The sequence below is a fragment of the Onychomys torridus genome, chromosome 8 (assembly GCF_903995425.1).
Source record: "Onychomys torridus chromosome 8, mOncTor1.1, whole genome shotgun sequence".
In the NCBI taxonomy this organism is placed as follows: Eukaryota; Metazoa; Chordata; class Mammalia; order Rodentia; family Cricetidae; genus Onychomys; species Onychomys torridus.
In genome coordinates, this window is record NC_050450.1 from 41,994,660 (window position 1) to 42,006,817 (window position 12,158).

Genomic DNA, 12,158 nt, shown 5'->3' on the forward strand with positions numbered 1-12,158 from the left:
CTTCTCCAGCACCATGTCTGCCTGTGTGCTACCATGATCCCTGCCAGGATGACAGTGGACTAAACCTCTGAACTGTAAGCAAGCTCCAATTAAATGCTTTCCTTTATTAGAGTTGCCATGGTCATGGTGTCTTCACAGCAATAGAACACTGAGTAAGACAAATTGCTACTCAAGTGTTAACTAGTTTTCTAACCTCACATGAGGCCCTGCCCATCATATTGAACAGTGCCTTAATTTCCTTGTCTAGAAAACAGAGATTGGGGTAGGAAATAGGCTTCACTGTTTGAGTTTCTGGCACTCAAAATGTGGTTCCATCTACAGTTACCACAACCAGGCAATGAGGTGTGCAGGGAAGAGTGGAATACATGGGGAAAGAATGAACTTAGACATGTAGCTGCCTCAGCCCAATATGGAGCTGGAGACTAGAAGAAAATCCAAACAGGGACTTCGGTGTTTCCCAGAAAGATATTGCTCGGTCAGAGACTATGTGCAGTCAGGAACCTCTGTAGACCTTGTAAGTGCAGCCACCCCATGGCAATCTAGACTTCCCTCTCTCGACAGCAGACTATTGCCTGCCTTCCATAAAGCCTGCTGCTTCCCCAGTGCTCAACAGAAACAGGAGATGTGCTGCTCTCACAGAGAATGCCTTCCAGGCTGTTGGCAGAGGAATAAACAACTCTCTGCTGTCCTGGGCTCATGCAGTCACCTACACCTGGGTGGACACAAATAACCTCCATTGCTGCCTCAGGCACATGACTAGCTCTCCACTTCGGAGTAACATGGACTTTTGGATGAGCTAAGTGGGGTGGTGATCCCCAACCCAGGGGATAATTGTGGATATCTGATCCCCAAGTCAAAGAGGAAGCAGAGGCCAGCAGGAGTCAAGCATGCTGGGCATCAGGACCTAGATGCTCTTGCTCCTCCAGGCTCCACTTACCTTGATGGTGCCAGTACCCAGATACTGACCAGGTAGGTAGATAAATGTTCCTAGAGTGGCCACCATCCACACATGACTGTTAAAGCCACAGCTAGTAGTAGTTGGGGTCATAAAGCTGAAGGAATCAATGATGGCAGGCAGCTTCTAAGCTTCTGTGAAGATGTGTGTCATAGACTACATTATGGCTACTGTCATCCTTTTTTTTTTTTTTAGGATTTATTTATTATTATGTATACAGTATTCTGCCTGCATGTGTCCCTGCAGGCCAGAAGAGGGTGCCATATCTCATTATGGATGGTAGTGAGCCACCATGTGGTGCTGGGAATTGAACTCAGGACCTCTGGAAGAGCAGCTAGTACTCAAGCGCTGAGCCATCTCTCCAGACCTACTGTCATTCTTAAATATGATAAATGTATTACTTTTGCTAAAACAAGGATGAAATAAAAGGTAAGTTGTTGGAAGCTGTTTATCAACATGTCCATTGTGATGTTTGGAGACTAACACAGCCATGCTAGACAAGAAATCTACTCAGAGGGCTGGGATAAAGCTGGGTTGGTAGAGTACTTGCCTAGCATACATGAAGCCCTGGCTTTAATCCTCAGTACAGCACAAATCATGTATGGTGGTTCATGTGTGTAATCCTAGCTCTTGGGAAGAAGGATTAGAATGTCAATGTTCAAGGTCATCCTCAGATACATGTTAATACTAAGGTTAATCTGGGCTACATCAGACCATGTCTTTTATACAAAAAGGAGGAAGATGTGGAGGAGGAAAGGGAAAAAAGGAAAAGATTCTAGAGCTGTGGACGTCAGCAAGTCTCCCAAACACACTTGCAAGGCTAGACACCGTGTAAAAGCAGGTCAAACTGATCTACAGGCCAGCATGGCAGCATCTTTCATGCTTTCACTCTACTTGCTGGACTTACCCTGTCCTTAGTATGGGTAAGAGGCTAACTTAATGAAGTAACTATGCCATCACCCATCACTGACAGTGTTGGGAGCAAAGCATGAAGGTCCTAGTGCCCACAGATCTCCAGAAAAACCAGGAATGTTAGGCATACAGGGTTATCTTTCCAATGAGAAAGACAAAAAAATCTGTTTTTCCATCCAGAAAGCTGAGAATTGGGAGTGATTAACTGCCTGGTGATCTGTGTTATCTGTTGAGCCAGGCCCTATCAAGCTCTTACAACCAGGACTCGAGGTGGCTAGTAATCTAAATGACCATGATAGCCAGGGGTTCCCCCAAGCTCCCACAACCAGGACCTGAGATGGCTAGTACCCCAAATGACCTCTATGCTATCGGTATGATGAGAGCAGGCTAAACCCTTAGGCCCGTAAGCTAGTACAGAAAGCCTATCTCTAGAACCCATCTTCTTGGAAGAAATGACATGTGCTCTCTGAGTTGAGTCTCTTCTTTGTACACTTGTGATTGTATTACACCAGGAAACTTTTTTTCCCCCCAAATTTTACTGGACTTAAATATATTGGGAATAAACCACCTGTTATTAGACTCCCCAAAGTCTGGTCCAGGTTGACGATGTCAATCTGCTCAGGGTTTTTATTCTTATTTCTTCACATGGTTTGCTTCTCTGCCTAGACACCTGCAGCGACCCCTACATGACAGTCCCTAACACCTCTCAGGGCCTGGCTTACGTTAATATTTGTTTCCTACTGGCTACAGGGAGCCTGTGAGTAGAGTTAGGAAAGACAAGAGGTCTCAAAAGCACAGGGTGAGTCCCACCTATTCATTTAACTGTCAACCTTCATATCCAATGCAGTAGGCATTTGGACTTGGCCTGAATTCTTGTTGGAGAGGTGGGATGACAGGCTCACAGTGTCAAGGCTAAGTACTCCTGCTTGATGAGCTTACACATAAACCTAGTATTCCTGGACTCATCTGGCTACTCAGCTATCACTAAAGCACCTGAGACCAGACCATCAATGCTTGATAGGTAAAGAATCCCATGCCCTCTTTTGGCCTCCACAGGCACTACATGCATGTGGTACATCAAACACATGCATGTAAGATACTCATACACATAAAAATAAATCTTAAAAAAAAAACTATTGAGCTTTTTAAAAGAGTGTGAGTCATATACTTATTTATTATTTAATGCATATGTAGTATATATGTATGCATGTGTGTACAGGCATGTATGCTTACATACATGGAGACTAGAGAAGTATTTTGGGTATCCTGCTTTATTCCTTTGAGATGGGGGTCTCTCACTAAATAATATAGCCATGCTTAACTCCCCCCGCTTTTGAGACAGGGCTTCTTTGCTGTGGTCTCCAACTCAGAGATCCATCTGCCTCTGCCCCCTGGAGTGCTTATATTAAAGGTGTGCCTCACCACACCCAGTTTTCTATTTCTCTTTTTAAAAAAGATTTAAAAATTTTTGTGTATGACTTTTTAAAAATTTATGTGTTTATGTGTATGCTCACCTGTGCATACCAGAGGAAGATGTTAGATCCTCTGGAGCTAGAGTAACAGGTGGTTGTGAATTGCCCATGGGTGCTAGAAACCGAACTCAGGTCCTCTGGATGAACACAAAGTGTTCTTTACCACTTAGACATCTCTTCAGCCCCACACCTCCTTCGTTCGTTCATTTGTTCGTTCGTTCGTTCCTTCCTTCCTCCCTTCCTCTTTTTCTTTTTTCAATGTGGGATCCAGTGTCAGGTCTTTACGTTTGTGTAGCAAGCACAATTACGCGGAGTCATCTCTCAGCCCAAAGAAGCACATCTCTTGACCTCATATGTAATTAGCATTCCTTTCAACTATGGGAAGAAGCAGGGGTAGGTGGGAAGGGTAGGGGAAGTGCGGGGGGGGGGGGGGGGAGGTAGGAGAGGAAGAGAACAGAGAGACAGAGAGACAGAGAGAGAGGAGAGAGGAGAGAGGATACAGTCTTCTGGGACTAAATGTTCTTATACTCATGAACTAGCTTAATGAGAAAAGCGATAGGGTCTGTGTCCAAGAGGCAGAAGTCTTCCCAGAGATGTACCCGGTGTGTCTGCATCAGTGATCAAGCGCACTAGCAGGTATCACTTCCTGCTGAAGGCCATTAATTCCTAAAACATTTTGTTCTGCTTTCTGCTACAATTAATGGTGAATCATAGCTGTGAGAGTGTTCGCAGGCCCAACACTCAGAAATCTGAGGCAGGAAGATCATTTGTGGTCAGCCTAGGCAACTTAACAAGGCTCAATTTCACAAAATAAAATTGAAAACACATTAGTAGTGGATCATTGCCTCAGGGCTCTCAGAAAAAGAGAAGTAGTTATTTGCTATAACAACCTCTATCATGCCCACAGTGCCCTGAGCTAAATAATACATGGGTGAGTGGGTCAATGGACAAAAGGGCCACCACCCTTCCACATCATCATTTCCTTTAAGGTGTTGGGCCTATATGCCCAAAGTCCAGATGAACGCCACACTTCAATCTTTAGAATAAATTCTTTTCTTTCTTCTATGACCCCTGACTTGTGTCACTATCAAAGCTCTGACCCAGGGTGATGGTTCTGAGTGAGAGGGTTCAGTCTGACTGACCCTGACTGCTGGACCCGGGGTGATGGTTCTGAGTGAAGGAGGGCTCAGTCTGACTGACCCTGCCTGCTGTGTCTGTCTACTATGGCTATGCATGCACATGGGGGCAGGGCCAGAGGGTAGCTACAAAGGCCAAGATGAGGGTCTGTGAATCTCTGGGGAGGGCACAGTGGGGCAGGGGGTAGCACAGGCAGGCAGTGAGATCCTGCCTCCAGGTGTCTCTGGTCTCTATTTCAGACTCATGCCATCCCCACCACCTAGGGTGTCAGGAACTTTCATCCAGTGGGTTGTGGATAACTGTGGGAAGAATCCTCATTTTTCAAGATGATCTAGGCAAGAGGCAAGACTGATGTAGAAGCTAGTCTGGAACAATAGGGAGTGAGCTGGAGTCCTGTCAATGTCTTGGCATGAGACTTATGGGAAGCAGAGACACGTATGGTATAGGACAATGCAGAGCCATGCCAGACTTCAGCTGCAGAAGCCCTAACTCATAGGCACCAGAAAGCTATACAGAAAATTCCCTGCCTGCAGGCTCAGCTGAGTTTCTGTGAAACCACAGAGCAGGTGGCCCAGCAACCTAAGAAATCACCCAGGTTCTCAGAGGAAGGGGTAGTCCTGGATCAGAAGTCCAGCACAGTGGGTAGGAGTTTCCAGGTGTCCCAGAGATGAACAAGGAGCAAGAAGAGGGACCAGCCTACAAGCCATGTAGCTCACCAAGCTTTCCTGGAACATGGGCTCACAAAGCTCTCTGGCCTTATAGAAAGGGTCTCTTTCTTTTGGCCAACCCCACTTCCTGGTTTTAGACACACCCAGAGGCAAGCTGCAGTTAGTGGGGAGAATCACATTTCCCTTAAAACATTCCAGCCAATCTTGTAGCTCCTCAAGTTTCTCTTTTGTCTATCTGTTAGTTCTTAAGCCTTCTAGAAAGGCTCATAATTTATTCATTCACCATTTCAATAAAGAAGTTTCAATAAAAAAATCCCCCTCATCCAGCATCCTGTCAAGATTCAGGGAGACACAGGAACCTAATCTACTGCAAAGTTTAGTACTTGATTTATGTAATTTAACTTGAAAGGGGGAAAAGAAGAAGAAAGAAGAAGACTAGAAGAATTCAATACCAGTGTACTTAAAAGACCTCTACCTTGGATTCAGGGTAGAGGGCAGACTTAGAGACATTTAGCAGGCAGGGGGCTGACTAGGTGCACTGCTCAGCTGCCAGGTTTGGGTTGAAAGAAAACAGGTCTTGGAAAAAGTCATCAGAATGTTAATGCAGCAGCTTTCAGCAGTGGCTGCTCATCTGAGAGGACAAGCCTTGAACTTCAAGTCATGCATTCCAGGATCCCCAAACAAAGGGGTTAAGTGAAGTATTAAACTCGCCTCCTGCAAAGACTGCTGACCTGTAAGTAGGTGAAAGGGCATATAGCTCTTATGAAACTGCTGAGACTGCTCAATAACATCCAGATCCATTGGAAAAAAAAATAAAAAAAAGACACGCTGACATTGGCAGCAGTGGTAGGTCAAAAGGATCTGGACTTTTGCTGCTCAGCCGTCCTCTGGGGAGCTCACCAGTACTGCTTCCTCCCTAGGCAGCAAGCAAGAAGACGGTGAGTGAGTGGGGGCAAAGGGCTTAGAGCAAGCCCAGTCCCCAAAGGGCAGGGTAAAAATTCGAGATGGCAGTAAGCTGCTTCAGAGTTCAACCGCCCCTTCTCTGGGCAGTCACAAACTGATTGGAGGAACTGGTGTGGCAAACACCCCCCCCCCGCCGCTGCTATCAGAGCTCCTACTCTCTTCCAAGCACTTGTGAGTCTGCAGATCAGGATGTAGAACAACTGGAAGTCTCTTCTTTGTGGACTCATAGATCAAAATCACTAACTAACTTAGTCAGTACTGGTTTTTGTTTTGTTTGCTTTTGTTTTTCCTTTGTGTACCTTGGATGTCCTGGAACTCACTATGTAGACCAGGCTGGCCTTGGACTCAAGAGATGTGCCTACCTCTGCCTCCAGAGTACTGGGATTAAAGGCATGTGCCACCGCCGCCCGGCATCAGTAGTGATGCCTGGCCCTGGCATGATGTCACTAGGTTAAAAATCCCCAGTGGAGCTCAGGTTTCATTCTCACTACTTACTTATGTAGTAGGTTGGCACAGGTTTTGGAGACATTAAACTTGAAGCATCCAAAGAAAACAGGCAGAGATTCTTATAAGGATGCTCTCAGACCCCTTGAAGGATGAAAATCCTCTGAATTCACATACTTGAGAGCCACTGGAAGGAGGGAAGCTCAGTCTCTGCCTCCAGGAGGCTTAATGCCACACAAGGACTCCTAGCCTCTTCCTATTGTTCCTTTCTATACATCCTCCTGTAACCATTTCTTGCTCTTGGATCTGGACCTAATGGCTAGGTTCACCGAGAAGCTCTCTCCATCAGGAAGCCTACCTGGTCAGTCCCTATCCCTGACATTCAGAGACCCTGTTGCCCAAGGGTATCACATAAGACTCTTTGATTGTTCTGCATACTCAGTAATGTTGGGAGTCCAGGAAACTACAATTGGTGCCTAAGGCCCCAAAACATTAAACAGCATGTCACATCCCCAGCTACGAGACTGCAAGGGATCAGAGTCACCCAAGAGGAAAGTGCAAAGGAATGAGGAATTAGGTTCCATCACTCTCTACATGAAGGTTACCTGCCATAATTAAACCTTGCCAGTGATCTTGTCTCAGAATACTGTGGAAAAGACTCCATATAAAGTCACCCTGAACAGATAGATCTTCAGACCCAGGGGTCCTTGAGAAATAACAATAACCATCGCAGGTAAACGGAAAACAATTTCTCACGGGGCAGGACAAGACTTCATTTGGGTGAGGACAGGTGAAGGAGGAAAGAGTAACTAGAGAAATGGAAGAGCGTTTGGGACATGTGTTTCCTCAACTTGGAAAAGTTCTGCAAAGAGTATTTTCCTTTCTGAACACAAATGCTAAGACGGCGGCACTTCTCTGGACCAAGCCCCAACTCCGCTCCTCTGGATCCCATCACTAGACAAGGTCGCATCACTCAGGGGCTCAGGACACCTCCTAGGGGCTCTAAAGACGATGGCCAGCCAGCCTGACACTTGTACTCTGAGGGACACACTGGCTAGACGTCATCTCATAAATTTATGTTCCTGGGAGTCCTGACTGGAGGATGCCCATCACCAGGGAGCTGTGCGCTGGAGGAAGGACTACAACCGTCGCCCGCGGTTGTCACCAGACACTGACAGGGGCCTCCACCTACCTCAGTCACGATGGTGGACAGGAAGACGTCCTTGCTGTACTCCCAGCCATCCAGGCAGCTTTCCTGCTCCAGCTGCTCCAGGTCCACGTCCAGTCCAGGCTCCAGCCCCAGCGCAGAGAAGTTGGCGATGGCCGCCAGTCGGTAGCGGCGGCATTTCTGGGGCACCTGTCGCCCGTCCTTCGTCTCCAACGGGATACTGTGGTTGCGCCACGCGCTGCTCAGGTTCACGGTGTCAGGCACCCGGCAACGGTGCTCCGGGGTCCCTGCCAGGAACACGACTGACATACCATTGAAGCCATTGGGGATGATGCTGGCGCTGAGTAGGAAGAAGATGAGGCGCTGGAAGGGTCCCCACTCGCCCAGGAAGGCGGTCACCTCGTCGTAGTCCCGCATGCTGTCCTCAGCTGCCCACAGCGCCCGGCCGGGGATCTGGGGACACCGCGGCGCAGGAGACTGGGCGCTGCGGGCGTCTGCGGGTGAGCAAGGAGCAGGCTTGTGAGTTTCCACCGCAGCCTCCGACTCGGCCACTGCCAACCTTACATAGGGCCTGAGGCCGGGGCGGGCTCTGGGCCTGGGCCGCAAGGCCCGCCCCGCCGTCCCGGCTCTGAGGCCCGGCGCGGCGGGGGCGGGGGCGGGGGCGGGGCAGGGGACTGAGTGACGCGCGGGGGGCGCGGGCCGCGCCTGCGCCGGAGGCGGAGCCGAGCAAGGACTCAGCACTGGCTGGGCGGTGCGGAAGGCGGGGCTGAGCCTGGCTTTAGCACTGGGAGGGCGGGGAGAGGGTGGGACCTAATCCGATCACGCCCTTTTTGCCGGTCCCTGTGGGGTCAGGGTGGGGTGGTCTCTTCTAGTTCCGCCCAGACATATGCCTACAGATCTGGGGCGGGGCGTCCGTGGACCACGCCCCTAGCAGGTCCGCTCTAGGGGGCGGGATTGGATCTTTTCAAGTCATGCCCCAGAATAGATTCCCAGGGTTACTTTGGGTAAGGGGTGACTCTGAAGGCCCTTTGTCCTAGGCCAACTTGGGTATTCACTGGAGAGGGGCTTAGAAATTAATGGCGAACTTTTCGTTGTGGGTTAGAAGGTGTTGTGACCATCTGAGAGTCTCATTGACAGCAGCCTTCCTTGCAGTTTTTCCTGAAAAGAGTGGCCTCTTGTGAGGCTACAGAGATAGCTCAGTGTTTAAGAGCCTAGTTTGCAACCGGGCGTGGTGGTGGTGCACGCCTTTAATTCTAGCACTTGGGAGGCAGAGGCAGACAGATCTCTGAGTTTGAGGCCAGTCTGGTCTACAGAATGAGTTCCAGGACAGCCAGGGCTACACAGAGAATTCTTGTCTGGGGTGGGGGAGAGAGCCCAGATTGCTTCTCCAGACGACCTGGGCTCTCTTCCCAGCACGCCTAGGGCGGATCACTTGGGCAACAGGCATGTACTTGGTGCATAGACAAGACAAACTTTCAGGCAAAATACTCATTAACATAAAATAAAAAATAGTAGTATGTATATAAAGGAATGGATTTTAAGACTGGTCATGAGAAAGGAGGCAATGAATATTAATTCCCAGACTCCCACTCTATGCTTTTATGTTCTTAGATCATTTTGTTGTTTCTCAACTGATTTAAGAAATAGTAAAAATTTATCTTCAAGATTAAGGATCTTAGTTTAGGATTGAACTCTCAGATTTGTAATTTTTTTCAGTTAACTCAGGAGCCGATTAGTTAAAACAAAAACAAAACAAACAATAACAACGACAAAAAAAAAAAAAAAACCTGTCAGGGTTTTGTGGGAGCCGCCTTTCCGGGCCAGCTAGGGCTGCATAGTGAAACTCTTATCTCAAAGGAACAAAAACCCTTACCATGAAAACCAGTATTTTGTCCAAGTAATGTAGTCTAATAATTAAAAAAAAAAAGATAGGGCATAAAAACAGCAACTGCACGATTCTAAAGCAACATCGCCTAATAAAACGAGAAGGTACATTTTCCATTTTATTTTTATGTATTCTTTTGAGATAGGTCTTGCTATATTGGCCCTGGCTTGATCGGCAGCTTTGACCTCAAGTGTTCCACCCTCCTCATCAGTAGCAGGGACATCAGGTGTGCACAGCAGGTGTGCATAATAACTAAAGTTGTTTTGGTAACTGTTGTATTAGTAACGTTTCTTGTTGCAGAGACTAGAGCATCTTAAGGGAGAAAGGTTTGTTTGGACTCCTGGTTGGGGTAGTCAGTCACTCTGGGAAGGCTTGGAGGCAGGAGGATGAGGCTGCTTGTCATCCATCCTCAGCCAGGAAGCCAGGAGTGATAACTACTGGTGCTCAGCTTGCCTCCTCCTTTTCCTTTCGTCCTGGACCCCAGGCCATGGAACTGATGCTGCCCACTGTTAAGGTTAGTCTTCCCGTTTCAACTAACCCAATCTAGAAACTTCCTCCCAGAGATGCCTAGAGGCCTCTCTCTAAGATGATTCTAGATGCCTTAAGGCTGACAACATTGACTATCACAATTAAAATTAGCCATGTGAATAAAATTTCCAGTGAAATGAAAAGTATACCTGGTTAAACTGAAATTTTAGATAAAGAAGAAACAATTTTAATTATAATTATGTCCCTTGCAGGGATATGTGGAATTGAGTTGTAAGTGGGTGTCCTGGGTTCTACCCGGCAGTGCTGCATATCACCGGCAGTGAGCTGGGGTATGGCTCGGTGGGAGAATGCTTGCCTGCCATGTACCAGGCCCTGAGTTTGATGCCACCACTGTAAGAAAACTTTTCTTTAAAAAGTATGAAATACATTGTAATAATATATTTAACCCCATTTATCTGGAATGTTATCATTTCATCATAAAATTAATATGGAAATTATAAATGCATTTGATTCTTATTAAAAATCATTAATCCCACCTCATACACTAAGTCTGAGAAGTTTAACTTGTACTTACGGCACATTTCAATAGAATCTGGTGAGGCACACCTTAAATACTTAGAGCTGCATCTAGTTAGCGGCTACCTTTTGTCGGTCTACTGTTTTAAGACCTTTGAGAATTTTGGCTGCTATTAATAATTTAAAAATTACAAGAAATGCCTATTTTGTGAAAATGTCTTTTAAAGTTTTTGGATTCTCTGCATGGGACCGAACTAGGCCCACATGTGGGTAACAGTTGTGTGGCTCCATCTGTTTGTGGGGTCCCTGGCAGCAGGACCAGGACTTATCCCAGGTGCATGAACTGGCTTTTTGGAGCCCATTCCCTGTGGTGGGATACCTTGCTCAGCCTTGATACAATGGGGAGGGGCTAGGCTCTCCTTCAACTTGGTAGGCCAGACTTTGTTGACTACCATGGGAGGCCTTACCCACTCTGAGGAGGGGATGAGGGTAGAGTGGGAGGGAGGTGAGGAGGGGGGAGAAGGGAAGGGAAGGGGAACTGGGGTTGGTATGTAAAATGAAAAAAATTTTAATAAATAAATATATTTTAAAAGTTTTTGGGTTCTCTCATGTTTTATTTTAATTAATTAGTTAGTTAATTAATTAATTAATTAATTAATTAATTAATTTTTGTGGTCCTGTGCATGCTTATCAGTTTTAAAGTGAAACAATACAATCATGCTGGTATTTTATTACAGGCTATGTCCTAAACTGAAAACAAAAATACAGAAGCATTGCTACCAGTTGTTAGCCGAGGAAATAAATATAAATGTCTTAGTCAGGGTTTCTATTGCTGTGAAGAGACACCATGACCAGGGCAACTCTTAACAAAGGAAAACATTTAAATGGGGCTGGCTTACAGTTTCAGAGGTTTTGTCCATTATTGTCATGGTGAGAAGCATGGCATCATAAAGGCAGACTCGGTGCTGGAGAAGGAGCTGAGAGTTCTTGCTCCAAGCCACAGGAAAATTTAATGGAATTCAGCTACTATCACAAAAGCTACTATTTTGGAAAGGTCAAGAACTTTTCTGAAGGTCAAGCCATGGCTTAAGAAATCTTGGTGATATTTTAGTTTTTCTATATATATTAGCTGATTCCTGAAATGATGTCCTTGTATGCTATGTATGATTCCAAGAACTCCTAACAGTGTATTTATCTGAAATATCTACCAAGCATCCAAGGCCAAATGATCTACTGAATTAAGGTAAATTAAGCTCAGATCCTGCTTTCTCATACAACCTTAGTGGTATTTATACTAACACTATAGACTCCTAACATTTACCTCACCACCTCTAGGAATGTAGTTTGAGCACACAAATTCCCTTTTTCTGGTATATTAACCAATTCTAGCTCTTAGTTGACCTCCTCCTTTATCACTCCCCTTTTGGGTTGTAAAAGAAAGCTTGGTGGTCACTGCCTGAGGAAAACTCTTGTCTGCCTTTGTGACCCTGTAGGAATTCAAGCCTGGTGAGCTTGCTTTAGCTAGAGCACTGCCATTGCATGGGTATAT

At 46.4% G+C, this 12,158-nt stretch overlaps 1 protein-coding gene across 2 annotated transcripts in view; it reads right to left on the reverse strand.

Annotated features, from left to right (window-relative positions):
- Nucleotides 1-8,366, reverse strand: part of LOC118589244 (solute carrier family 22 member 5) — a 29,437-nt gene extending 21,071 nt beyond the window's left edge. The window contains exon 1 of one of the 2 annotated variants that reach the window (XM_036196371.1): nt 7,744-8,366. In XM_036196371.1, the coding sequence (XP_036052264.1) occupies nt 7,744-8,136 (393 nt within the window). In that variant the 5' untranslated portion in view covers nt 8,137-8,366. The remainder of the gene's footprint in view (nt 1-7,743) is intronic. The other variant, XM_036196372.1, reaches the window with a different exon arrangement.
- Nucleotides 8,367-12,158: the final 3,792 nt, after the last annotated feature.